At 38.2% G+C, this 27,312-nt stretch overlaps 2 protein-coding genes across 2 annotated transcripts; one reads left to right on the top strand and one right to left on the bottom strand.

The window, feature by feature from the left end:
* Positions 1-323: 323 nt before the first annotated feature.
* On the bottom strand, positions 324-13,183 carry LOC132129529 (synapsin-2-like). Its single transcript, XM_059541158.1, has 11 exons — positions 12,685-13,183; positions 4,488-4,545; positions 4,293-4,384; positions 2,289-2,445; positions 2,115-2,204; positions 1,961-2,023; positions 1,731-1,873; positions 1,561-1,635; positions 1,366-1,468; positions 1,081-1,218; positions 324-860 (listed from the first exon to the last, which is right to left on the bottom strand). The coding sequence occupies exons 1-11, from the start codon at positions 12,999-13,001 to the stop codon at positions 738-740; spliced, it is 1,359 nt and encodes a 452-aa protein (XP_059397141.1). The 5' UTR covers positions 13,002-13,183; the 3' UTR covers positions 324-737.
* Positions 13,184-14,558: 1,375 nt separating this feature from the next.
* On the top strand, positions 14,559-18,440 carry vgll4a (vestigial-like family member 4a). The gene is given in 5 exon segments (XM_059540573.1): positions 14,559-15,056; positions 15,839-15,992; positions 16,133-16,250; positions 16,252-16,549; positions 17,949-18,440. Coding segments are annotated over 5 exon segments (840 nt in total). The 5' UTR covers positions 14,559-14,977; the 3' UTR covers positions 18,140-18,440.
* Positions 18,441-27,312: the final 8,872 nt, after the last annotated feature.

Genomic DNA, 27,312 nt, shown 5'->3' with positions numbered 1-27,312 from the left:
TAATTACATTTCTGCAATAATATTGGTAACAAGAACAAAACATTATTGATGTTCAGTAATGGAGTTTTCATCCATTGTAGCAAATACATTTCACCATATTTTGTAACACATTTACAATAGTAGAAGTACATACAGTATGATATCTATTACTTCAACAGTGATGTCATAAAATAAAATACACACATTACCTTTCAACACACAATGACAAACACATTTGATCATGCAATTAAAATGTTCACTGATATTTTATAGTCTCCATGCTTTCATATATAAATACAACCATTCACACACACACACACACACACACACACACACACAATTGTTCCCACAAGGTCAAAACTTACTGGTATTACTATCATTGTGGTGACTTTTGCTCCCCTTTACCATAGGGAATACCAGGTACACACACACTATAACTCTTTGAACACCATTAACTGAAACATAACACAAGACATAAAACAAGAAAAAGTACATGGGAAAGAGTGGCACTGAACACTAGGCACGATCTGCTGTATTACCACACAACGACCCTGAAGAGACAACCGCTTCACATAGAAACAAAGCAACCATCACAAGCGCAGAACAGTGAAAGTTACACAGCATAGCCTGAAATACCGATCAGGCCCAAATTAAGACTTTTCATACAGATTATTTGTTCCCTTACACCTCAGGTCACTGTCCGAATGTTTGAACACAACCTGTCGGGAGTTTAAATGCTTAGAGCTTTCATGGTTGTATTAGTTTGCCTGCACTAATTTTGGTCCCACAGCAACACCATTGCAGTCAAGAATGTACTGCAAACAGCCTTGTGGAGGAGCTTTCTGTGGTGGGTTGTGATTTACTTCAACCACAACAGCATTCTGAAAGAAACAAACACATCTGCTCATACAAGTAACATTCACAACAGAGATGTTTTAGTTCAACCCTCCGAGCTGCTGACATACTCATATACTGTATGCACTGCACTATAGATAACTTGCCTTAAAAATCAAGCATAAAAAATTTAAGGTAAAATGCTGTCTTATTTTGCAAGTTAGGTCAAATTTCTTTTCTTTTTTTTGATGTTGTTACATCATCTACCTTTCTTGGTTGAATAGCTGTTGGTCTTTTGGGATTTTGTGCTGTAACATGATTCAATTTGGCAATGACAATGTCTGCTATCAGCTGCTGGTCCTCGGCTTTATGGTCTCCCACTAATGGCATAGATGAACCCATTACCTAATCAAAAAAACACAGATAGTATTAATATTACATACATAATAAAACACAATGGTTGAATTTGTAGAAAAAAAAAAAAAACTCTACATCTTTATATGTCATATCTATAGAACTAGCATGCAGCTTTTCCAAAAGTATAGCACATACCTCAGTAATGTAATCTTTTCCATCTTTTCCATGAATAGCTTTAACTGCACAAATTTCAAGGCCTCCAAAGATTTCACTGCAGGTGTCAACCCAAAGCTTATAACTGCAGAACAATGCAACTTGCTTGGTCATGTCTGAAGCATACTGTTTACCTGTAGCAGATGCTTTAAAATGTGCCATTATTGTTAGGGTTACCTGTCTTTCATCGCCACCTGCTCCACCATGGCAGTGCCAGTGTTGGACTTCCAGTTACCTGAGACTGACGTCCTCCTGTGAAACGAGGAGCATTCTTCATCTGTCAAGAACAGCATTTAGCTAAATCTGAAATGTGTTCAGAAACTCTACATACTAGAATCGTTACTCACATGTAAGCTTTGTAATCATTTCCTATTTTCTGAATCCTGATGTCATATTTGGCTTCGATGAAAGGTTCAGATGTGCTGTAGGTCTGAGTGATAGCCACCACACCCGCTATGTCCTGAAACTTTGTGTGGTTCTCCACTTTCACCTTAACACAAATTATTTGATTACATGCTTAACTGCACATGAACACGCATCACTTCTTTTACAGTCATTGTCTCAGTGTAAACATTACCTTCCCCACACCAGAGTGAGCGTGCCCAATTTTCACGACAGCAGGAAATGCTGGCATAGTCACCTGGTTTGTTTTCCCACAAAAAAAGTATTTATTTATAAATACGCAGATAAATTCATTATTGGAAGAAAATATTTATGGAACAATCGCTTACCATTTCTTTATAATTGGGATAGAATGTCTGTTCAATTAATGGGAATTTCTCCTGTCCAAGTTTCTTGCATGTGCTGATCAGACATGCAAACTGCAGATAGGTTTGGAGAGATGAGTTTGGAGCAGATATCTTTCAAATGATATGCCATGTCAAATCGACCATTCTCAAACTTACTGCCCAGGGTTTGTCACAGAGGTTGTAAATGGACTCCAGGGAGTTGATGCTGGGAATGCCGGCGTACTGGAGTCCAATGATTAAGTTACGGAAATCCTCATTCTCTGTCATGCTGTAAGCATGCTGTCGGATCAGGACAAAGTCAGGCTTAAATGACCTGTAGGGGAAAATATCACACACATATAGTTGTCATTATTTGGAGTTATTTTTGCAATGTGTTTGTATAGGTTGCGTTAACTTGTATTAATATGCAACCAACTGTCCAATTGTGGAAGCACCAATTACATCACTGACAGATCAGTTTTCAATCAGGAAGTCCTGCCTGCCTATTACATAACTCATCACAGCCTGGTTACATACTAGGAATTCTTGTTTTCTTCCCACGTGAAGATAGTGAAAACTGCACTGAATATGCATTAATGTATTTAAACCTTGTTCTGCTGTTGGCTGGGTTTGTCTTTTTTGCGGGCGAGGAACATGAAGTCCTCCCATCTTCTCAACAGTGAAGAAGATGAGGAAAATGACTCTATCCTCCCAACTAATTCATCTTGATAATGTAGCAACCAGAGTGGAGATCTGCTATCAGATTAGACCTCATGGAAGTCTGCTGCAGGGCCACGGCCAAACTTTCATTGACTGGTGCTCTCAACAGGTGGGCCAAGGAGTAGAAAGGATATTTTTTAGGACGGTAAAAGGCTGTCAATCGCACCTCACACTGATAAGACAATTAATTCCAGCTGTCCCGGCATGTGTTGTGGAGATAAAGTCACAGAAACAAACCTCATTGTCAAAGTGTGTCTGTCAAGGGTTTTGCATGGCTGGGTATTCAAGATATATGGGGGAACTGGGGCTAGACCTTTTCAGTCTGCCTACGTGAAACTTCACGCAACAATCCAAAAGGGGCTACTGATATTACTGCATTAATTGCTAAACTGGCTCAGGCTAAGGCAAAACAGAAATTTTTTTAAAAAAATTAACAGTCCTGCCAAATAATAAAATAATAATAATAAAAATTCTCACACATCCAGGCCGAAGTCAGGGAGATATACTCTACTGTACACCACTGTGGCCCCAGTGAATGAGAAGTGGAGCCCAATCACTGTGCAAGCTGATGCACATGCGCAGTGTCTCCATGGATTTTATCCACCATGGAGAAGCATAAGAGACTTCAATTTTAAGTGGAGTGGCTACATCCACAGCACAAAGCAAAACCTCTTAGATACTTAGAAGAAGTGAGCAAAGGTGTCAGGACTCTGCCCTGGTATGTTTTTGTAATTGTTTTATGCCTGAGTCCCTGAGCTCTGTCTTTATGTTGGCCATGTGCTTCCCTGCCTTGTTTTACCAAGCCCTCTCGTTTAGTCATTTGCTGTGTTTGAAATTCCTATACCATCAATCACTACTCCCTACATAAATCCACTAATGTACTAGTCTATTTCAATGAGTGAATGAAATCAGATGCTGAGTGCAGCAGAAGAGCTGCCACTTTTTAAAAGTTTTTCATTGTCATTTTAACAGTCGGCATGTTTTAACAACAGTTCAATCCATTGAATGCACTGTACTTCTTTCCCCTCACATCCTCGTTTTTCATTCTTGTCAGAAAGTACGTATGGTGCTACCCTGATTAAGGTGCTATAAGCTATAATGTCTTATAAAGTAATTTTAGAAGAATGAGTGAATTGATTTGCGTAATTACACAGAAGCATTGTCTTGGTGACAAGCAACTCAAATCATTGTGAAAGGGCTTTTATTACAATTGTTCTTTATTACATCTCCATATACTGATATAGCTTTTATGTGTGACACATCAAATCAGATCTCTCTGATTTGGTTGGTTAATGCAGCTTTCATACTGATTGAAGGTTAAGAAATTCAGCTGGCTGTTATTGCACAACAATGAAATCACACAGAAACTTACATTTTTACTGACAAATCGTTATTGCACATTAACTAAGTTATTGCAGTATAATTCGAATAGCTTGAGGTAAATTTTAAATGCCAGTTTACCTGAAAACTTTGTTTTCATTCTGCAAAACCTGCAAAGCCACATTACATGATCTATTAGCATGAGCCACAACACTGATGTCACCGAACTCAGCCTGAAAAACAAAATCAATCGATCAATCAATCAATCAGCAACTGAATTAATAAATAAAAATACTTTGATTGATTTGATTTGTCCTGTTCCTTTCCTAAACTCACCTGTTCAACTTTAATATCATAATCTCCATTCAGTTTTTTTCCTCTAAAGAGTCTGGCCCTGTAGAAATGAGAAAGGGGTTTAAAAAGGAGATAAAAGGACTAATATATAGATACATTTTTTGTTCATCCAAAATGAGAGGCTCAGGTTTTTTTTTTCAGAATAAATTGGATCATTCAGAAATGCATTCATATTTCATTCAAATACCTATGACATTAACTTGACTTAATATTACATAGTAATGTGCTTTTATCATTTGTTAGTTCATTAATAATCCATTATTTGTACCTTATCGGTCTTTAAAAACTGCATATTAGTACCTTAAAAGTAGTAATATGGTACTATTATACTTAAGGTGCTACTGCGAACGTTGTGAAAGGGGACAAATATGTCCTTTATAGGGTACTTCCCCAGTGACAAGCTGCTGTACAATTGTAATATATATATATTTTTTGGGGGAATTTATATGAATGTGGTATTTTTGCCATGCATGTTGGCATGAGGATGATGGCATATTGTGCAGTAGGCTAGTTACCATGGTGATCAACATTTTTGCAAATTTTTTCACCTGAAGCAGTTCATGCGACATTCCAGGAATCCCGCAATTAAATTGGCTTGCCACAACGTGAATCAAATGTTATCACTTCAACTTGAGGTTACACACACACACACACACACACAAACTACTAACTAACTACAACTAACAAACTACTATTATTAAATAAAATAAAGAATAAAAAATATGCTATAATAATAATAATAATAATAAGTTGACTACCGTTCAGTTGCACTCCTATTCTCATGAAGTGCTTTGAACGGCTAGTCATGCACCACATCAAGCCCCCCCAATCCCCCCCCCTCCCAGGACCCCTTCCAGTTTGCATATTAGTACAAATGCTTGACCGATGATGCTATCCCTATTGCCCTCCACTCAGCACTCACACATCTAGACAAAAAACACTCATACGGCAGAATGCTGTTCATAGACTTCAGCATTCAACACAATCACCCCTCAACAGCTCATTCACAAACTAGCCCAGCTGGGCCTCAACACTTCGCTGTGCAACTGGCTGTTAAACTTTCTGACTGGAAGACCTCAGGCAGTACGAGTCGGCAGTAACACATCCAGCACCATCACACTGAACACTGGGGGCCCCCCAAGGATGTGTGCTGAGCCCCCTCAATGTCACACAACTCCAACCTCTTCATTAATTTTGCGGATGACACGACTGTGGTGGGTCTCATTAACATGAGACAAACTACAGGAGTGAGGTGAGCCACCTGGCCGGGTGATGCATTGACAACAATCTCTCTCTGAACATGGAAAAGATGAAGGAAATTGTTGATTACTTCAGGAGAGTGCACACTCAACATGCTCTCTGACCATCAACGATTCGACCGTAGAGAGGGTGAGCGGCACCAAGTTCCTGGGTGTGCACATCACAGAGGACCTCTCCTGGACAGACAACACTGCAGCACTGGCCAAGAAAGCACAGCAGCATCTCTACTTCCTCTGCAAACTGAGAAGACCCGGAGCCCCAGCCCCCATCATGTGCACCTTCTACAAAGGCACCATTGAGAGCATTCTGACGAGCTGCATCACTGTGTGGTATGGCGCCTGCCACGCATCCTGCCACATGACCCTTCAAGGACATTCAATGGAACCCATCTCAAACCTTTGCACTGCAGGTGATCCCACTCACCCGTCACACAGCTTCTTCAGTCTGCTGCCATCAGGGAGGAGACTGTGGAGTCTAGAGGCCAAGATCAGCAGACTGAAGGACAGCTTCATTCATCAGGCTGTCAGGAAGCTGAACTCGCTCCCGACCCTAACTCCCTGTCTCTCTTTTGCCCCAGTCACCACTGAACTCTGAACCCCCCCCCCTTTTTCCCATGGCACTACTGAAACCCCCCCCCCCCATCCCCAGGTCCTTCCACTCCCCCCTCCCACTAACAAACTGTGACCTGCACCAGACACTTTGTGCAGCATTGGTCTGCTCACTACCTCATTCAACTACCTCTTCAGTCAGTTGAATAAAGAACTACTCTATGAGCTTTTTGTCACTTTAATCGGACTGAATAAGCTCTTTTGCAATATAATCATTTTATATATCTGTATCTCTCTCTGTATTTTTTATTTTTATTTTTATTTTTTGCTTTACTGTTTTACTGTAGCATTTATAGACATTCTGAACTCTTTTGGGGTTAGACAACACGTTTCAGGACCTACTCATTGTCGAAATCATACTCTAGATTTAATACTGTCACATGGAATTGATGTTGATGGTGTTGAAATTATGCAGCCAAGTGATGATATCTCAGATCATTATTTAGTTTTGTGCAAACTTCATTTAGCCAAAATTGTAAATTCTACTTCTTGTTACACATATGGAAGAGCCATCACAAAAGACTGCTTTTTAAATTATCTTCCTGATGTATCCAAATTCCTAAGCATATCCAAAAGCTCAGAACAACTTGAAGATGTAACAGAAACTATGGACTCTTTCTTTTCTACCATTTTAAATACAGTTGCTCCTTTACGCTTAAGGAAGGTTAAGGAAACCAGTATGACACCATGGTATAATGAGCATACTCGCACCCTAAAGAGAGCAGCCCAAAAAATGGAGCGCAGCTGGAGGAAAACGAAACTAGAGGTATTTCGTATTGCTTGAAAGTAACCTATCATACAGAAAAGCATTAAAAACTGCTAGATCTGATTACTTTTCTTCTCTTTTAGAAGAAAACAAACATAACCCCAGGTATTTATTCAACACAGTGGCTAAATTAACGAAAAATAACGCCTAAACAACTGTTGACATTTCCCAACATCACAGCAGTAATGATTTTATTAACTACTTTACTTCTAAAATTGATACTATTAGAGATAAAATTGTAACCATTCAGCAGTCAGCTACAGTATCGCATCAGACAGTGCACTATAGACCCCCTGAGGAACAGTTCCACTCATTCTCTACTATAGGAGAGGAAGAATTGAATAAACGTGTTAAATCATATAAACCAACAACATGTATGTTAGACCCTATACCATCTAAGCTCCTAAAAGAGGTGCTTCCAGAAGTCATAGATCCCCTTCTGACTATTGTTAATTGCTCATTGTCATTGGGATATGTCCCCAAAACCTTCAAACTGGCTGTTATTAAGCCTCTCATCAAAAAACCACAACTTGACCCCAAATAACTAGTTAATTATAGACCAATCTCAAATCTCCCTTTTCTGTCCAAAATACTAGAAAAGGTGGTATCCTTACAATTATATTCCTTCTTAGAGAAAAGTGATATATGTGAGGATTTCCAGTCAGGATTTAGACCGTATCATAGTACTGAGACTGCTCTCCTTAGAGTTACAAATGACCTGCTCTTATCATCTGATCGTGGTTGTATCTCTCTATTAGTTTTATTGGATCTTAGTGCTGCGTTTGACACAATTGACCACAAACTTCTTTTGCATAGACTTGAACACTTTGTTGGCATTAATGGAAGTGCATTAGCATGGTTTAAATCGTACTTATATGACCGCCATCAGTTAATACCAGTGAATGAAGATGTATCATATCGATCACAAGTGCAGTATGGAGTACCTCAAGGCTCAGTACTAGGGCCACTACTCTTCACACTTTATATGTTACCCTTGGGAGATATCATCAGGAAACATGGTGTTAGCTTTCACTGTTATGCTGATGATACTCAGCTCTATATTTCTTTGTGGCCCGGTGAAACACACCAATTTGAAAAACTAATGGAATGCATAGTCGATATAAAAAACTGGATGATGAGTAATTTCTTACTGCTAAATTCTGAAAAAAACAGAGGTATTAATTATAGGACCTAAAAACTCTGCATGTAATAACCTAGAACACTGTCTAAGACTCGATGGCTGCTCTGTAAATTCTTCGTCATCAGTTAGGAACCTAGGTGTGCTATTTGATCGCAATTTTTCCTTAGAAAGCCACGTTTCTAGCATTTGTAAAACTGCATTTTTCATCTAAAAAATATATCTAAATTACGGCCTATGCTCTCAATGTCAAATGCAGGAATGCTAATCCATGCATTTATGACCTCAAGGTTAGATTATTGTAATGCTTTATTGGGTGGTTGTTCTGCACGCTTAGTAAACAAACTACAGCTAGTCCAAAATGCAGCAGCAAGAGTTCTTACTAGAACCAGGAAGTATGACCATATTAGCCCGGTCCTGTCAACACTGCACTGGCTCCCTATCAAACATCGTATAGATTTTAAAATATTGCTTATTACTTATAAAGCCCTGAATGGTTTAGCACCTCAGTATTTGAATGAGCTCCTTCAACATTATAATCCACTACGTCCGCTACGTTCTCAAAGCTCAGGCAATTTGATAATACCTAGAATATCAAAATCAACTGCGGGCGGCAGATCATTTTCCTATTTGGTGCCTAAACTCTGGAATAACCTACCTAACATTGTTCGGGAGGCAGACACACTCTTGCAGTTTAAATCTAGATTAAAGACCCATCTCTTTAACCTGGCTTACACATAACATACTAATATGCTTTTAATATCCAAATCCGTTAAAGGATTTTTAGGCTGCATTAATTAGGTAAACCGGAACCAGGAACACTTCCCATACCACCCGATGTACTTGCTACATCATTAGAAGAATGGCATCTATGCTAATATTAGTCTGTTTTTCTCTTATTTCGAGGTCACCGTAGCCACCAGATCCAGTCTGTATCCAGATCAGAGGGTCACTGCAGTCACCCAGATCCAGTACGTATTCAGACCAGATGGTGGATCAGCACCTAGAAAGGACCTCTACATCCCTGAAAGACAGCGGAGACCAGGACAACTAGAGCCCCAGATACAGATCCCCTGTAAAGACCTTGTCTCAGATGACCACCAGGACAAGACCACATGAAACAGATGATTCTTCTGCACAATCTGACTTTGCTGCAGCCTGGAATTGAACTGCTGGTTTCGTCTGGTCAGAGAAGAACTGGCCCCCCAACTGAGCCTGGTTTCTCCCAAGGTTTTTTTATCCATTCTGTCACCGATGGAGTTTCGGTTCCTTGCCGCTGTCGCCTCTGGCTTGCTTAGTTGGGGTTACTTCATCTACAGCGATATCGTTGACTTGATTGCAAATGAATGCACAGACACTATTTAAACTGAACAGAGATGAAATCACTGAATTCAATGATGAACTGCCTTTAACTGTCATTTTGCATTGTTGACACACTGTATTTTGTTTAAAGCGCTATATAAATAAAGGTGACTTGACTTGACTGTGTTATCTGTATGCACCAAGGGTCTGAGAGTAACGCAATTTTAATTCCCTGTATGTATGTGCTGTACATGTGGAAGAATTGACAATAAAGCAGACTTGACTTGACATAATAAACTCCAGCTAGTCCAAAATGCAGCAACTAAGTTTTTACTAGACCCAGGAAGTATTACCATATTAGCCCAGTTCTGTCAACACAGCACTACCTATCAAACATCATATAAATTTTAAAATCTTGCTAATTACTCATAAAGCCCTGAATGGTTTAACTTTTCAATACTTTAGTGAGCTCATATTTCATTAAAATCCTTCACGTCTGCTGTGATCTCAAAACTGGCCATTTGATAATACCTAGAATATCAAAATCACCTGCGGGAGGCAGATCCTTTTCCTATTTAGCACCCAAACTCTGGAACAATCTACCTAGCATTATTTGGAAGGCAGACACACTCTGTCAGTTTAAATCTAGATTAAAGACCCATCTCTTTAACCTGGTTTACACATAATACACAAACACATTTCTATACACAATTCAAATCCGTTAAAGGATTTTTAGACTGGATTATTTAGGAAAACTGCAAGTGGGAACATTTCCCATAACACCCAGTGTATTGCTACATTGTTAGAAGAATGGCATCTAAGAATGACATTCCGAGGTCACCGTAGCCACCAGATCCAGTCTGTATCCAGATCAGAGGGTCACTGCAGTCACCCGGATCCAGTAAATATCCAGACCAGATGCTGGATCAGCACCTAGAAAGGACCTCTACAGCCCTGAATGTCAGCAGAGAGCATGTCAACTAGATGCGTCCCAGAGACAGATCCCCTGTGAAGACCTCATCACCTTGACGACCATATGAGTCCTCTGCACCTGTGTAGCAGCCTGAAATTAAACCACACCATGATGGTTTCGTCTGGTCAGAGGAAAACTGGCCCCCCGACTGATCCTGGTTTTCTCCCAAAGTTTTTTCTCCATTCTGTCCCTGATGGAGTTTTGGTCCCTTGCCGCTGTTGCCTCTGGCTTGCATAGTTGAGGACGCTTGACTGATTGCACAGACACTATTGGAAGAGAGCTGAACTGGATGATGACATCACTGAATAATCAATGAACTGACTTTAGCTGATACAATTACTCTGTTATTGTCTTGAAATATTGACAAACTATTTTCGTTTAACTGTGTAAAGCTGCTTTGACACAACCAGTATTATATAAAGTGCTATACAAATAAAGGGGACTATTAGAGCTACAGTGATAAAATTGCAGCCAAACTGGATGTAGGTTGCTGAGCTAGTGTCATCTCAGTAACACGAAGAGCTATAATTCAGACCAGTGGAATTTAAACTTCTTGTTAGCAATTACACATTTCACCAATAGTGTCATTCAGTGCAGTGCACTAATTTCAGGGACTGTTCCTTTGCTGTCGTATACTATGTTGGCAAAACCGGACTAAAATCACAGATGATCATTTCTCTGTCACCCCTGCTTTGCAACAGATGTGCACTGCTGATCCACCTTTAAACAAAAAGAAAATAACTCATATGGAGTTGCTATTAATGTGTAGTAACAGGTAAAATGGTACATGAGTAAAAAAAGAACAAAACAAAACTAAAGGTATAGTTATATTGAGTAGCAAATTCACAGTTTAAATGATATAGTATACTGTATATAAATAGAATAATACATTCCTAAATGTCTGAGCTGAAATGTTTGAGTTATATCCCAATATATAAGAAAGTTGAACAGATTTTAAAGTGCCTCTACTATGCCATTTTGAATATTGCTTTTCCTGCAGTGTGTAATAGCTTGTTTGTGTGGTTAACATAATGTCGAGAAGATGCTAATTACTAATGTATACAAAGCATTATGCATTATTGTAAAGCGCTTTGGGTGTACAATAATACACAATAAAGCACTATATAAATGCATTATCCATTCATTTAAGGCTATAACAAATTTACAGCACCTGTTTATTTTAAGATATCAATGTATTGATGTTAAAGGGCTTAAATTATAATACAACCTTCGCCACACCAAACATAACACACTTCTCTAAAGGTATGAATGTCCTGTGAGCAAGATTTAATGGAATAAGATCCATATTCTTAATATTAATAACAGACCCTTTAAAAATAAAATGTATTTAATATAATACATGTTAAATCTGTATCCGTATTATAGGTTATTGCATGTTCTTTGGAGCTTTGATACAGACAGGATTATTTACACTAACGATAAAATATTATAGGTGACATCTCAAAGCAGCTAGAAAGCAATCAATTTAGCCAGTTTGTCTGTGTCTGAACACATTCTTTAAATATTTGACATACTGTATCACAAAAATCTACATCCTACCACACAAATTAACATCTTACATATTCAGACTCAACCATATGTGACCATTTATTTTGTATGCTAATGCAAATACAGGTTTAAAGGATATCATGCATTTACTATAATTCACACTAATCTTTTGAGGAAATGACAGACAATTGTTGGCATCCATTTGCAGAGTCCACTTGATTTATCTAAACTCTGGAAATGCTTTATATATTCCTGCTCCTTATATTCAGCCATTTTTTCACATTTATATTAATAATTAAGTTGTCACCTTGAGCTAATACTGTGCTCACACCATAGAAAGTGAGTGTAATATCATTACTAATCAAACACACTTGGCATGTAGGTCAGTGAGACTTAAGATTTATTCAGTGATGGCGTTGCCTTTTTCCAGTCAATAACAGCATGAAGCTTGTGAATGAAAGATGTTAATTATGAAAGTGTGCCTTAACTATATCTTCTTGTTTTTCTCCAAAAACTTAATACTAATAAATAACAGATGAGGATTAAACAATGAGAAGCCAAATACAACCTGATTAGAAAAATCAGCCTTATCAAGAAGCTTAAGTGAAAATCATTGCTCTTACCAGTCCTGCTGTGGTTCATCGATGACCAGCAGGATCTTGTGTCTCTTGAATGATGCGGGCACAGGCGTTTGCTCCACCAGCCCTGCTGAGGCGGCCGTCTGCTTCACCACACTGCTGATGGAGCTGAAGAATCCCGTCCCTAGAGGCTGGGGTTGGATGGGTTTTCTCTCCTGGCCTGGGGAAACTGGAGCTGGTCCTGAAGCTGGTCCAGGAGGGGGAGGTTGAGGAGGATCTGGTTTCTGCAGGTCTGACATGTAGCCATTAGGCAGGTTGGAGATAAAGGTGCTGTCCGACAGACGCCGGCGCAGGTAGTTCATGACTGTAGACTAGAGGAGGAGGAGTACTGCTTTGGAAATAGAGATGTTAAGCGCCTACATTCAGGGGATTTATACCAGCGGGAGAAGCTCAGAACTGAATACCCAGCGAAGTGAGATGCTGGGATCCCTCCTTGCGTCGCAGTGTTTCCTCCCCTCTCTGCTTTCACCAGCTCTGATGTCGTATATGTATGCAGCCAATCAGATGCTTGCTGCATCCCTGCATGAGAGGCTTGCTCTCTCTACCCTCCCCCATGCCTGATCGCATCCTTCGTGACAAGACAGAATACAAAATAAAAGGTTTCCTGCTGTACATGCGTGGGAAAATAGAGTGCACTGAGCAAATGAGCTTCCCCTCACATAATTACTATTGTGTTTTTCTTGCAGATACAGCTACAGAGAGATTGCTTGAACTACCGATGCTATTACATAAGCTGTCACACCACATTCTACATGATTTATTGCATTCTTTACCACAGTTCACCCCTGATTCTTGCAGGCAAGAGACTTTTGTTGGAATACCTTTTAGCTATTTGTTTATCTTATGTATGTGTAGTGTGACCTTTTATTATTAACCCATATGACAGCCTGAGGGATGATGAACCTGGATTTGCTGGCTGTTCAACCACTGAGATTCACAGTTTCTTTATTTCTCTTGAGATTCCAACTGCCAAACATGTAATACACCCACAATTTGTCTCACAATAATTACATTTTGAGTGAGTAGGTGTTCCTCTGCAGCTGTTCAAACACATTTGACCACATGAGCGAATGCAATGTAAGTGTGGCCTCAAATGTTGACTACCTCCAGTGGTTGAACAACTGAATCTGAATTCAATTAACACATTTATAGCGAGGTCCTTGTGATAGGATCGATCAAAACAGATCTTAATAAAGGGGGCCACAGTTATTTGTGCTGCTTTTAAGAATATTTGCAGCTTATAATAGTACTGAATGTAATTATATATATATATATGTATATATATATATATATATATATATATATATATATATATATATATATATATATATATATATATGTGTGTGTGTGTGTGTGTGTGTGTGTGTGTGTAAGACCTCCAACACTAGCTTGCTCTATTCTTTTTCTATTCTGTTTTCTTTTTATTTAGCCTATTATATTATTTAAAAGCCCTTGCTACATGTTATGTGTTAAGCTAACTGAGACTTGTTATAGCTCTTATATATCATTGCTCTTTTTTCTGTTTTTGATTGCTTCCACTGTTCTCATTTGTAAGTCGCTTTGGATAAAACTTTGGATGAAAGCGTCTGATAAATTAATATATGTAAATGTAAATGTAAAACGAGCGGAGAGAAGGCGTTGTCACGTGGTACGTGCCACTGTTTTCAGCGCTAGTCAGAGTAGGCCAATGGCAGTCGTTTTTGATGACTAAGTTACATAACGTCAACTATTTAAAATATTTTCTTTGAAATTGGCGTCACATGTTGTGACAGAACATGTCCGAATATAGATATGAACCATAATTTGGAAGAAATATAATAAGTAAATTTTGATTGGTGGGGAATTTTTTTTCTTTCTTTCTTTTTTATCTTTTTTTTTGCATGCGTAAACACACGAGATTCTGTCGAGCAGCGTTAGTATTATACTTACTTTTTACAATTGTAACACAATATCTAGCCACCACCTGTTTGACTACTTTACTGACCATTTATACAAACAAAAGGTCGTGCTTGACGAGTTTAAGTTGGCATTTAGGATTTAACTTTAAGTCACTAAAGTAAACCTTAGACGGACAGGTTACCGAGCTAACAGCTAAAATAGCTCAGTATGCTAAAAACAAAGCAAACATTTTAAATGTTTATTTCCACATCTTACTATCGGTTATTGTAAGGTTGTTTAGGTTTCCCCTTTCTGAAAGACCACATTTCATAACGTTAATCACGGCCGAGCTGGAGTAACCGATTACATTTCTGCTACAAATTTAAATGTTTGTGTTGAAATGGATATCTTGATTAATCATTTCATCAACAACAAAATGAACGATGACATTAGCAGACTGCAGTGTAATACATATGAGGGTAAGTAACTGCATTCAAATAAACACAATAAATAATGTAATACTGAGTAATATCATTTGAATGTCATCAATTACTGCTTGAATATGGAATAATACTAATCATTCAGTACCATGGTGGACAGTAATGAAAATGCATAACTAAATTTTACTTTCATATTGGTTTCATATGGTTTTGAAAAAAAAACAAAAAACACTTTTACAATTATTAACTAGTAAATAGTCAGGTTTTCTTACACATTAAATACATATAACGTTAAGTGTACATGTATCAATTGTCATTTTAATACATGTTTTATAATATATTTCAGCCTTATTAATAGTGTGAATAATTCATAGATTTATGTAAAATGTTCAGCCTGAGCTAAGCTTTATATGTCATGGTCATATCATCTGACATTTTAAGGTTAACCTTTTAATTAAGATTTGTTCTTCATTATTAAATCAGGACTTTATGCCCCCCAAAATATGAAAATGTATTTTATAAAAAAAATAATAATTATAAATACATGTTTGCATAGAAAAGGGGTGCATACTGAAGTCGTATGTATGAATCACATTTGAATCTATATAAGAATAAATTAAATTAATATATGTGGACAAAAATGAACATCATGTCATTGACAGTAAATTTGTTTTAAATATTTTAATAGTACTGTTGAATTATGTGAATAACTGTTGAAATATATATATGTATGTGTATATATGTTTGCATATAACCTATTAAAGCTTTATTTAAGCATTATTAGCAATGACTGTGACTTAATCTGAATCTGATTTGTTGAGATATTTCTGGAGCATCTAGGGTTCCTGTGCTTAACTCGGAGTGTACACCCATAAGCCCGACCAAGAGAAAACACCATGAAAACTCTCTGAATCATCAAAAAGACTCTGATGAAGAACGGATGAATAAAATGAGATGTTTATTAGGATCACATCTGTATGTCTGCTATAGGTCTGTTATTTCCAGTGCAGCAAAGTTTCCCTTTTTTATTTTATTGTTCTATCAGTTAAAATTTTTTTTTTGGATTTGTATATGTATCTATGTATTTGTAGTTTTTTTTTCTTGTGTGTTTATAGGAGAAATTCAAATGGAGACACTGAAAACCAGGAGTTATGGAACTATAGTTATAGTCACACATCACTGAGTGGTCTTCATAACCATCATGTATTTGCACCATAGACTGTATAAAAACAGATTTGCACCTTTCCCCATTTTTGCGGTGGATCAACCCCTTGAGATGAGCAAACGAAGCATGGATCTGTTACAGTTGCTTTACTCTTACAGGATGTGTTGTTAAATGTATTCCCATACATTGGCATGTAGAATTGTCATATTTCAAAACCAAACAAAACAAAAAAAAGTTACATTCATTTTATATCAGAATCGTCCTTCGGTAATTACCTGTGCCCCTGCCAGCAACCGCCCTTGCAGTCTTTCCAGTTGCTACATGTCACCAAATAGCTGCACATCTGGATTCTCCAACAAGACCAAAGGTATTTCATCTAGCACCTTTCAAGTATCAGAAATGTGTACTTGGTTGACTGGCTCATCATCATTTGCTACTCTTAACTGGTTATCAGAAGGCTTGGCTAAAGAGATTGATAGCATCTTTAAATTGCTATGGCAGATTTATTTAAAACAGGGATCTCCAACCCTGCTCCTGGAGAGCTACCGTCCTGTAGACTTCAGTTCCAACCCTGCTCCAACACACCTGTCTGTCATTATCAAGTAGCCCTGAACACCGTGATTAGCTGGTGTTTGATTGGGGTTGGAGCTGAAATCTGTAAGACAGTAGTTATCCAGGAGCTGGGTTGGAGACCACGAATTTAAAATGAAACGGATTAAAAAAGAACAATTTAATTCTTATTTTCAAATGTAAGTAAATGTAACAATCAGGACTGTCAAGCAATTCAAGGTTAGAGTTTAATGAATTACATGATGTACTGAATTAATTGCACATCAATTTGGGCAGAGGAAAAAAAGTAATTCCTGTGTCAAGTGAAAAAAGCATTGAATAGACATTACAAAAAAGTAGTTTTAGGAAAAAATTTTTTTTTGATTCAACACTACAATTAGAATTCCATGAATAATGCTATTATGTTACATTTTTTTATAATGCTGTGAGATTTAATTTTGAGATTAAGTTTTAAAATGGACATTTCTGTTTTTGGTTTAATTATGTTGAATATTAAATGATTTTAAATGAATGAAATTATACTTTGAAATTATTTAGATTCATCATTAAAAATGTGGATTGATTTAGCAACAAAACATTGCGGTGAGTTGGTTGAAAAGCCATAACAGTCTTGCAGTGGCTTTGTTTAGAACTATTTTATGCCGCGTTTCCACCGCAGGAACTTTACCCAGGAACTAGGGACTTTGGCCTGGTACTTGGTGTGTTTCCACCGCAGGAACCAGGAACTAAATAAAGTTCCGGGTAAAAAAAATGCCCCTCAGAAAGTCCCTGCTGGCGAGGTGGTACTTTTTCAAAGTTCTGGAACTTTCGGGGGCGGGACTTGGCCGCTAAACATCCTGATTGGTTGAGTTCATGCAGCATTGGTTGAGTTCAACCACCATTTATTCGGATCAACTTTTTAAAAAATATTACTGTTATTGTGTCATGAAATGTAATTTTAAAAGTATTTCAGGCGAGAATGTAGTTATAGAATGTTTAAAACTCAAATCTGTGGTTTATTTATAAAGACAGCGCCTATTTAATATTTCGCCGATCTCAGAGACGGTGAGCTCCACGCGATCAGCGGGAGCTCAGTGATCATCTATCCGACGAGAAGCAGCCTCACCTCGGCTAGACCTACTGATATGTGCCGCTGGCTCTGATGTCTCTTTAGTGGTTAAACATAAAATATAATTTGTTTGTTTTCTCTTCATCAGCAAACACTGTGTGTGACCCTGTGATTGAAGAGCATTTCCGCCGCAGTCTGGGGAAGGTCTATAAGGAGCCTTTGCCTGTCTCTAACACAGTGTGCATCACAGGCTCAGTCGATGACCACTTCACTAAAGCACTGGGGGACGCCTGGTTACAGATCAAAGGCAATGGTGGTACAACACCAAATGAAAAGTGAAAGACATTTTGCCAAGTATGGTAACCCATACTCGGAATTGGTGCTCTGCATTTAACCCATCCAAGTGCACACAAACAGCAACGAGTAGGGAACACACACCCTGAGCAGTGGGCAGCTATATATACAGCACCCAGGGAGCAACTGGGGTTCTGTGCCTTGCTCAAGGGCACTTCAGTCATGGGTATTGAGGGTGTAAAATAGCACTGTTCATTCACTCCCCCCAACTACCACTCCTGCCAGCACCGAGACTCAAACCTGCGACCTTCGGGTTACAAGTCCAACTATCTAACCATTAGGGCACATGAGAGCCAATGATAAACTAGACCACAAACATAGACCCTGTGAGGTTAGCTCACTACAGAACTGTACTTAAGACCAGACCGTCCAAGACCCAGACCAAAACTAGATCAAAATCATTCAATTCATTCAATTAAATTCAAAATTTTGAACAGCATACTGTCTTTACAATATTTGTCATATCGTTTCATGGCATAAATAGTAAGTGAAGTATGCTGTTTTGTAGTATAATGTACATTGTAGATGTGGCTGCTTAAAGCTTGCATGACCAGGGGTTGGTGATATGACCAAAATTGTAAGAATTTTTTTAGTTAAATATTGTATTTTATTTCAGGATAAATGATATATCATAATATATGTCAAGCAATAGCTGATGATAAGTAAACAGTAATAAAAAAAGGACAAAGAAACAAAACCCAAACAAATAAAGTAACACTGTTTTAAGGTTTTCTGGTAGGTCTAGCTAACAATAGTTTTAAAGTAAGAAATACTACAAAAATGTAAGATAATAATGTGTTCAAAACTGCATAGTCTTCACTGTATGAGTTAAATATGAATGAATTATTAATTTTACAAAAGTTACTCTAAAGTTCACTAACACTGAAGACCTGTATTTTTACATACTTTTAAATATATTTTATCAGTTAGATATGTACCTGAATTAAGTATACACATGATGCTTGTCCACATTTCACTCCATCTTGGGGTGCACGTTCAAAAAAAGCATGTTAGTTCTAAATTGAGTTTTTCACAGCTTACTGATCTATAAATCACTCTTTTTCAAGAACATCATGCTATTTATATGAATCATATATAGTGCCGTTGAAAAGATCTTTAATGTTTTTTAGAGTTTATTTTGCTCGTCAAGGCTACATTTATTTGATCAAACATATTATTTATAATGTAATAATGGTTTTCTATTTTAATATACTTTGAAATATTATTTATTCCTGTGATGCAAAGTACTTCAGTCTTTTCAACTTTTTTTTGGTGTGGGGGGTTCAGCTTTGCTTCACAGAAATTAATTATTTTAAAGTATATTAAAATAGAAATCCATTATTCTAAATAATAATAATAATATTACGGGTTCTTTCTAGCTGTGATCAAATAAATGCAGCCTTGATGAGCAGAAGAGACTTCTTTCAAAAACATTAAAAGTCTAACTGATCCAAAACCTTTTATTAGCAATATATGTACTGTATATACTAAACACACACACACACACCTCTATATGCACAGAACCTGGGTTATTCCAAACTGTAATGTTATCTGTTTTATATTTTCTTTATGCTCTTATTCAGATTAATCAGATTATTGACTTTATCATGATGAAGCAGCTGCAGGGACAGTGTTCTCTATATTTTTTATATCATGTTCCATGATATGTTTAAGCAGCTGGTTTGGCCTCTGGAAAGGCACTGACACTTGCAGTATTTGGCTTTATTGAGTTGTTTGTGGATACTTTTCACAGACTGCCATGGCACATTTCTGCAATGATCAACAACGTTAAATTCACTTTGGATTACCATAATTATTTTCTTTAATCAACTTCTTTTGGAAATCTGTGGAAATGCAATAGTGGATTTTTTAAGTTGCTGTCAATTGAACATTGACCTGAACATGAGTATCCATTGTTTCTATGCTCCAGCTTATTGTGTTTTGTGATTAATTTGTTTGTTGACTTTTTAAATTATTATTAGTTGACTTTTAATAACCATGGCTAAATTTAAATTAGATATGTGTTTTCGTGTGTGGTGTCATAATTCAATTCAATTCAATTCAAGTTTATTTGTATAGCGCTTTTTACAATACAAATCGTTACAAAGCAACTTTACAGAAAATTATGTTTCTACAATATTTAGTAGTAGCTAGTAGTTTGTGCACGTTTGACAGGATTTTAGAAAAATAAAAATACTAATACAAGACGTAGTCAGCTAGATAATGAACTATCAATATTATTAATTAATAGTAATTATAGGATGCAGTCACACATGTAGCAATATTTGTTAGTTCTGTTTGTTGATTCAAGGTTAACGTCATCTGGGGTCCTCTGAGGGTCAGCATCATCTCTTCTCAGGTGTTCTGGATCCAGACTGGAGCTTGTGTAAATCCTAGTTACCGTGGCAAAACATAGAAACAAAATAGAGACATCATTAGCATAGCTGCTGAGTAAAATTAGTTTAACCCAAGCTAAAGAATAAAAATGCAGATACAACTACACTCACAATTTAAGAGATACATTATTCGAATGCTTGGCGAAAGAGATGCGTTTTTAATCTAGATTTAAACAGAGAGAGTGTGTCTGAACCCCGAACATTATCAGGAAGGCTATTCCAGAGTTTGGGAGCCAAATGTGAGAAAGCTCTACCTCCTTTAGTGGACTTTGCTATCCTAGGAACTACCAAAAGTCCAGCGTTTTGTGACCTTAGGGTGCGTGATGGGTTGTAGCGTGGTAGAAGGCTAGTTAGGTACGCAGGAGCTAAACCATTTAGGGCCTTATAGGTAAGTAATGATAATTTGTAACTGATACGGAACTTAATAGGTAGCCAGTGCAGAGACTGTAAAATTGGGTATGATCATATTTTCTTGACCTGGTAAGGACTCTAGCTGCTGCATTTTGGACTACCTGTAGCTTGTTTATTGACGAAGCAGGACAACCACCTAGAAGTGCATTACAATAGTCCAGTCTAGAGGTCATGAATGCATGAACTAGCTTTTCTGCATCAGAAACAGATAACATGTTTCGTAGCTTGGCAATGTTTCTAAGATGGAAGAATGCAGTTTTTGTAACATTGGAAATATGATTTTCAAAAGACAAATTGCTGTCCAATATAACACCCAGATTTCTGACTGTAGAGGAAGTAACAGTACATCCGTCTAGTTGCAGATTGTAATCTACAAGATTCTGTGTGGTGTTTTTTGGTCCAATAATTAATATCTCTGTCTTATCCGAATTTAATTGGAGAAAATTATTTGTCATCCAATCTTTTACATTTTTAACACACTCTGTTAGCTTAGATAATTGGGAAGTTTCATCTGGTCTCGTTGAGATATATAGCTGAGTATCATCAGCATAACAGTGGAAGCTAATTCCGTATTTTCTAATAATATTACCAAGGGGCAACATGTATATTGAAAATAGAAGGGGACCTAGGACGGATCCTTGTGGCACTCCATATTTTACTGATGATAAATGAGATGACACCCCATTTAAGTAAACAAAATGGTAGCGATCGGACAGGTAGGATCTAAACCATCTTAGAGCCTGCCCTTGAATACCTGTATAGTTTTGTAATCGATCTAGGAGTATGTCATGATCTATGGTGTCGAACGCAGCACTAAGATCAAGTAAGACTAGAAATGAGATGCAGCCTTGATCTGACGCAAGAAGCAGGTCATTTGTAATTTTAACAAGTGCAGTTTCTGTGCTATGGTGGGGCCTGAAACCTGACTGAAATTCTTCATACAGATCATTTTTATGCAGGAAGGTGCTCAATTGAGCAGACACAACTTTTTCTAATATTTTAGACATAAATGGAAGATTTGAAATAGGCCTATAATTTACCAGTACACTAGGATCTAGTTTTGGTTTCTTAATAAGAGGCTTGATAACCGCCAGCTTGAATGGTTTTGGGACGTGACCTAAAGATAACGACGAGTTAATGATATTGAGAAGCGGTTCTTCGGCTACAGGTAACAGCTCTTTTAGTAATTTAGTGGGTACAGGATCTAATAAACATGTTGTTGGTTTAGATACAGTGATAAGTTTATTTAGCTCTTCCTGTCCTATATTTGTAAAGCACTGCAGTTTATCTTTGGGTGCGATGGATGAAACTGAAGTGTTAGACGCTGTAGAATCTACATTCGCTATTGTATTTCTAATGTTATCTATTTTATCAGTGAAGAAATTCATAAAGTCATTACTATTTAACGGTGGTGGAATATTTGAATCAGGTGGCGTCTGGTAATTTGTTAATTTAGCCACTGTGCTAAATAAAAACCTTGGATTGTTTTGGTTATTTTCAATGAGTTTGTGGATATGCTCTGCCCTAGCAGTTTTTAGAGCCTGTCTATAGCTGGACATACTGTTTTTCCATGCAATTTTAAAAACTTCCAAGTTAGTTTTTCTCCATTTGCGTTCAAGACTACGAGTTACTTTCTTGAGAGAGTGAGTATTACTGTTATACCATGGCACAGTACGTTTTTCTCTAACCTTTTTCAATTTGATGGGGGCAACAGCTTCTAATGTATTAGAGAAAATAGTGCCCATGTTGTCAGTAATTTCGTCTAATTCATGTGTATTTTTGGGTACAAATAGCAGTTGAGATAGATCAGGCAGGTTATTTGCGAATCTGTCTTTGGTGGCTGGAACAATAGTTCTGCCCAGACGGTAACGCTGAGACATATAATTAATATCAGTTATACGCAGCATGCACGACACAAGGAAATGGTCTGTAATATCATCACTTTGGGGTACAATATCTATAGCAGTAAGATCGATTCCATGCGATATAATTAGATCTAGTGTATGATTAAAACGATGAGTGGGCCCGGTGACATTTTGCTTGACTCCAAAAGAGTTTATTAGGTCAGTAAACGCAAGTCCTAATGTATCATTTGCATTATCAACGTGAATATTAAAATCTCCCATGATTAGCGCCTTATCAACTGTAACTAGAAGGTCTGAGAGGAAATCTGCAAATTCTTTTAGGAATTCTGTATACGGCCCTGGTGGTCTATACACAGTAGCCAGAGCAAGAGATACATTAGACTTCTTTTGCATGTCTGGCAGTGTAACATTTAGCAGAAGTATTTCAAAAGAGTTAAACCTGTATCCTGTTTTCTGGGTAACATTGAGAATATCACTATATATTGTTGCAACACATCCGCCACGACCAGTCTGACGGGGCTCATGCTTATAACAGTAGTTTGGTGGAGTAGACTCATTTAGACTAAAAAAAAAATAATCATTCGGTTTTAGCCAGGTTTCAGTCAAGCAGAGTACATCAAAACTATTTTCTGTGATCATTTCATTTACAATAACTGCTTTGGGTGTGAGTGATCTAATATTTATGAGCCCAAACTTTAAAAATTGTTTTTGTTCATTTACTTTACATTTTTCTGGTTTAATTACGATAAGATTTTTTCTAGATCCTACATTATATTTTGACCTCACTATTCGGGGAACAGACACAGTCTTAATAGTTTTTACAGCACACGTACTTTTATCATTTAAGCGGGTGGAACAAAACTCATCATAATAGTTATTAGAGAATTGTCTTACTAGTCACATGGAGCGAAGTGTCCTGGAGATGTTGTCAGAGAGCAGCTCCGCTCTGATTCTGCTGGGGTGTAATCCATCAGCGCGAAACAGCCTAGGACGCTCCCAGAAAAGATTCCAGTTATTAACAAATAGCAGTTTCTGTTCTTTACACCATGACAACAACCATTCATTTAAAGCAAAAAGTCTACTGAACCTTTCGTGTCCTCGTCGATACGTGGGCAGTGGTCCTGACACGACGATCGTCGCCGCGGGCGTCGTGCTGCGAACCGTCTCGATCAGGCTGCTGAAGTCCCTCTTCAGCGTCTCCGTCTGCCGCAGCGTGGTGTCGTTAACCCCGGCGTGAAGCACGACCGCTCTGGGGCTCTCGTCGGCCTTCACGATCGCGGGTATCTGCGCAGAAACATCGAGAACACGAGCACCAGGCAAACAGTGAGTGTGCACTTTACCTTCGGCTAACGTAGCACTTACGTGTCGGACGATGGAGTCTCCGATGATCACAGCGTCGCGTCCTGTCTCGCGGAGGGGAGCGAAGCGGTTCCGGATGGAGATGTCGAAGGCAGGAGGGGGAGAAGTCGTCGCCCGGGATCCGGCTCGCATCCTCCGCTGTGGATGCACCCAGGGTCCGTGGTGTCCCGGCGTCGCAGTGAAGGACATCTGGGAAGATCGCGTCCTGGGTGCACCGGGCCTGTGCAGAGAAACACACGGAGTAGACGTGGTGGGACTGTTAGCAGATCGCTGTATACTTACCCCGGACTTGTGAGCGTCAGCCTGGGATGATTCCAGCGCGGCTCTCCGCTCTCTCAGCTGGGCCTGCCTCACCTCCAGGTCGCGAATCTGCTTTCCCACGGCCTCGAGCTCGAGCTGCACAGAGTGGAGACATTCATCTGCCATTAAAGCAAGTAACAGTGAGTACAGCAGTGGTAATGTGTGTGAATAGAGTATTAGCAATGTAAGCGCAGTTAGCTGCAACCACGCCGCTGATGTTAACGGGCTAAAAGCTAATAGTGGACCCGGGAGATCAAAATAAAACTAGTGATAGCGAGGCGCTCTGATTGTTTTTGTTGTAGAATACAATAGAGGATATATTCACACGTTATATAAACGGAAACGATGATGTATAAAATTGATTTTTGAGTTAAAAATAGTCAATGAAAAGAATATAGTGACGGAGCTCAAACGCAGTACAGCCGCCAACCATAATGCAGGATACACACTGAATGATCTCTGCTCTTTCTTTTTTCTTTTTGATCAACTTTCAGAATGTAAAACATGACAATCATTATGCAGTGCGTGATGAATAAATATATAGTTTCTCATAGCAATCTATTTATCATTAACTGTTGTGCATGCTCATCTTACTCTGCTACAACGAAAGTTGTTTAGTGGTGAATTGAACAAAGTCTCATGAGTGTCCCATTTGATATGGGTAAAGCTACATTCATATGGAGAAAAAAAAAGAAATAAATGGTCAAACTGATTTTGAAATTAACAGTGGCTTTGCCATAACATTCAAGTGCTGCATTTATATGGGGGAAACTAATAATGTGAAAATGATTTTTAACTTTGTAACTTTCTTTTTTCTTACAATTTCCATTTTTATATTTTTATATAAAAATAAAATGGCCTCAAAACAAGGAATCACGTTTTCTTCAACTTTTTTTTTTCTGCACCCACATTTGTCACTAATTAGATTTAGCCTCAATACCAGAATCCTCTTATAAGATGATTAATTAATCTGTTTTACAGTAGCCTAGAAAAGCGTAAAAAAAGTCACGGTTATAAAAATACCCGTGTCCGTGTGGACAGGGCCGTAGATTTGTAAGTCCCTGTCCACACGGACACGGGTATTTTTATAACCGTGACTTTTTTTACGCGGTTCGGCCTTTCGTCCACATGAAAACGCAGTTTCAGGGCACCGAAACCGAACATTTATGAAAACTACGGCCAGGATGAGCATTTTCAGAAACACCGGTTGCAGTGTTGTCGTGTGGACAGTATAACCGGGGTTTTTGCCTTGCGATGTCAGAGTGTGTGCCGTTATCCGCTGTGTTTGACGTTAGATTGTGTGCTGCTGACTGCTTCTGATTGGCCAAGGTGACTTTACGATTTGGGTTATATCGCCGCCTGCTGGTGTGGCATGCTCTTGACAGCGCTTGATAGCATGTTTTTGCATTTTCATGTGGACTGGGTTTTTTTTTAAACGCAGGAGGAAAAACTCCGGTTATAAGAGTAAGTGAAAGTAGGAGGGTGCTAATCAATAATTATCTAATTATCTAGAGTAAATACCCATCTCTTTAACCTGGCTTACACGTAACACGTTTCTAATATTTAAATCAGTTAAAGGATTAATTAATGCTGCATTAATTAGGACAACCGGAACCAGGACTACTTCCCAAAACAAACAATGTACTTGCTTGTAAGAATTTATAGACTGCCTTGACCCAGCTTCCACTCCACAATATGTTTGCTCATGCTCATTTCCCAAAATGGCTTAATTATTATAGAGAAGAAAGTCAACTGTTATGTTGTTTATAGACCATTTGGGATGATCACATCCTCAGCAAATGGTGTCCAATTGTAGAATGGGAATGGTGTGGGATACTAAGAACCACCTCAGAAAAAGGGGTGTTAGAACTTAATTAACATACACACTACAGCTGTTACAACGGGAGCAACGTCATTTAAATGAAGGGTAATAAACTGAAAACATATAAAAGGTTTGAACTTAGGATGTTGTGGGTTCATTCTGACTCTGTTGAACCCAAGGTACTACATGTGCTTTTTCACTGCTATGCTGCAATAAACCTCTCCAAGATCTTCAACGTCCTAATCACTTTTTCTTACAATGGCGAGCCACCCACCGAGGGATTTCCAAAAACAAGAAAAAGGTCAGAAAAGCGGTTTCTTTCTTTTTGCTGGTGTTGTCAGGGGAACCCCCTCATTAAAAAAAAATCGAGAAAAGAAATTGTAAGGATGGAAGAGAATCTAGTTTATTCCGTGTTGGCAGGAGGTGTTCTTAAACCTTTTTTAAAAAAAAAATTGTTTAAGATTCTAATGGAAATGAATCAGCCCGACGCACTGTGGTGTAATGTTCTGCCTGAGTTTCCCTGGTTTCACCACTGGATGGCGTACTTTCAACCCCAGCTCACCTCTTTATTAGAGACTTGTAGCACACCTGTATTGAATGGTTCCTAATTGCCCACCCTATTTAAATGCCTAACTGACTATTGTTCTTGTTCAGTCCTAAAGTCTTTTTGAGTATGATGCTGCCAAGGATTTTTGGTTAGTGAATTTAGCTGTCTTCTGTTGAGTGTTGCTTTTGATTTCTCTCTTGCCTGACATTTAAGGACAGAGTTTTTTTGTTTCGAGTAAAGAACTTTAGTAGTCAGACTCTGAGCCTCTTGGTTATTTCCTCTGCATCTGGGTTTTACCTGCTTCAGTGGAGCAGTGGTTAGTACCAAGGTTATACACACCACATATCCGAGTTCGATCCCCATCTGGATCGTAACAGTAGGACTGAACCATGGATACAAGCCCAGCAGAGGAGGCTCAACATTTATCAAATGCAGAGCGCATCCTTGCTGCTGTTTCA

This window comes from Carassius carassius, chromosome 46 (assembly GCF_963082965.1).
Source record: "Carassius carassius chromosome 46, fCarCar2.1, whole genome shotgun sequence".
Classification (NCBI taxonomy): Eukaryota; Metazoa; Chordata; class Actinopteri; order Cypriniformes; family Cyprinidae; genus Carassius; species Carassius carassius.
The sequence above is the reverse complement of the archived record's forward strand: the minus strand, read 5'-3'. Positions and strand labels throughout refer to the sequence as shown.

Excerpts from the sequence above, each read along its gene's own strand:
- LOC132129529 (XM_059541158.1), bottom strand. The coding sequence starts at position 13,001 with ATGAACTACCTGCGCCGGCGTCTGTCGGACAGCACCTTTATCTCCAAC. Across the intron at positions 2,205-2,288 it reads TCTGTGACAAACCCTGGGCA|TTTGCATGTCTGATCAGCAC; the intron begins GTAAGTTTGAGA and ends ACCTATCTGCAG. Across the intron at positions 861-1,080 it reads CAGCTATTCAACCAAGAAAG|AATGCTGTTGTGGTTGAAGT; the intron begins GTAGATGATGTA and ends TGTTTCTTTCAG.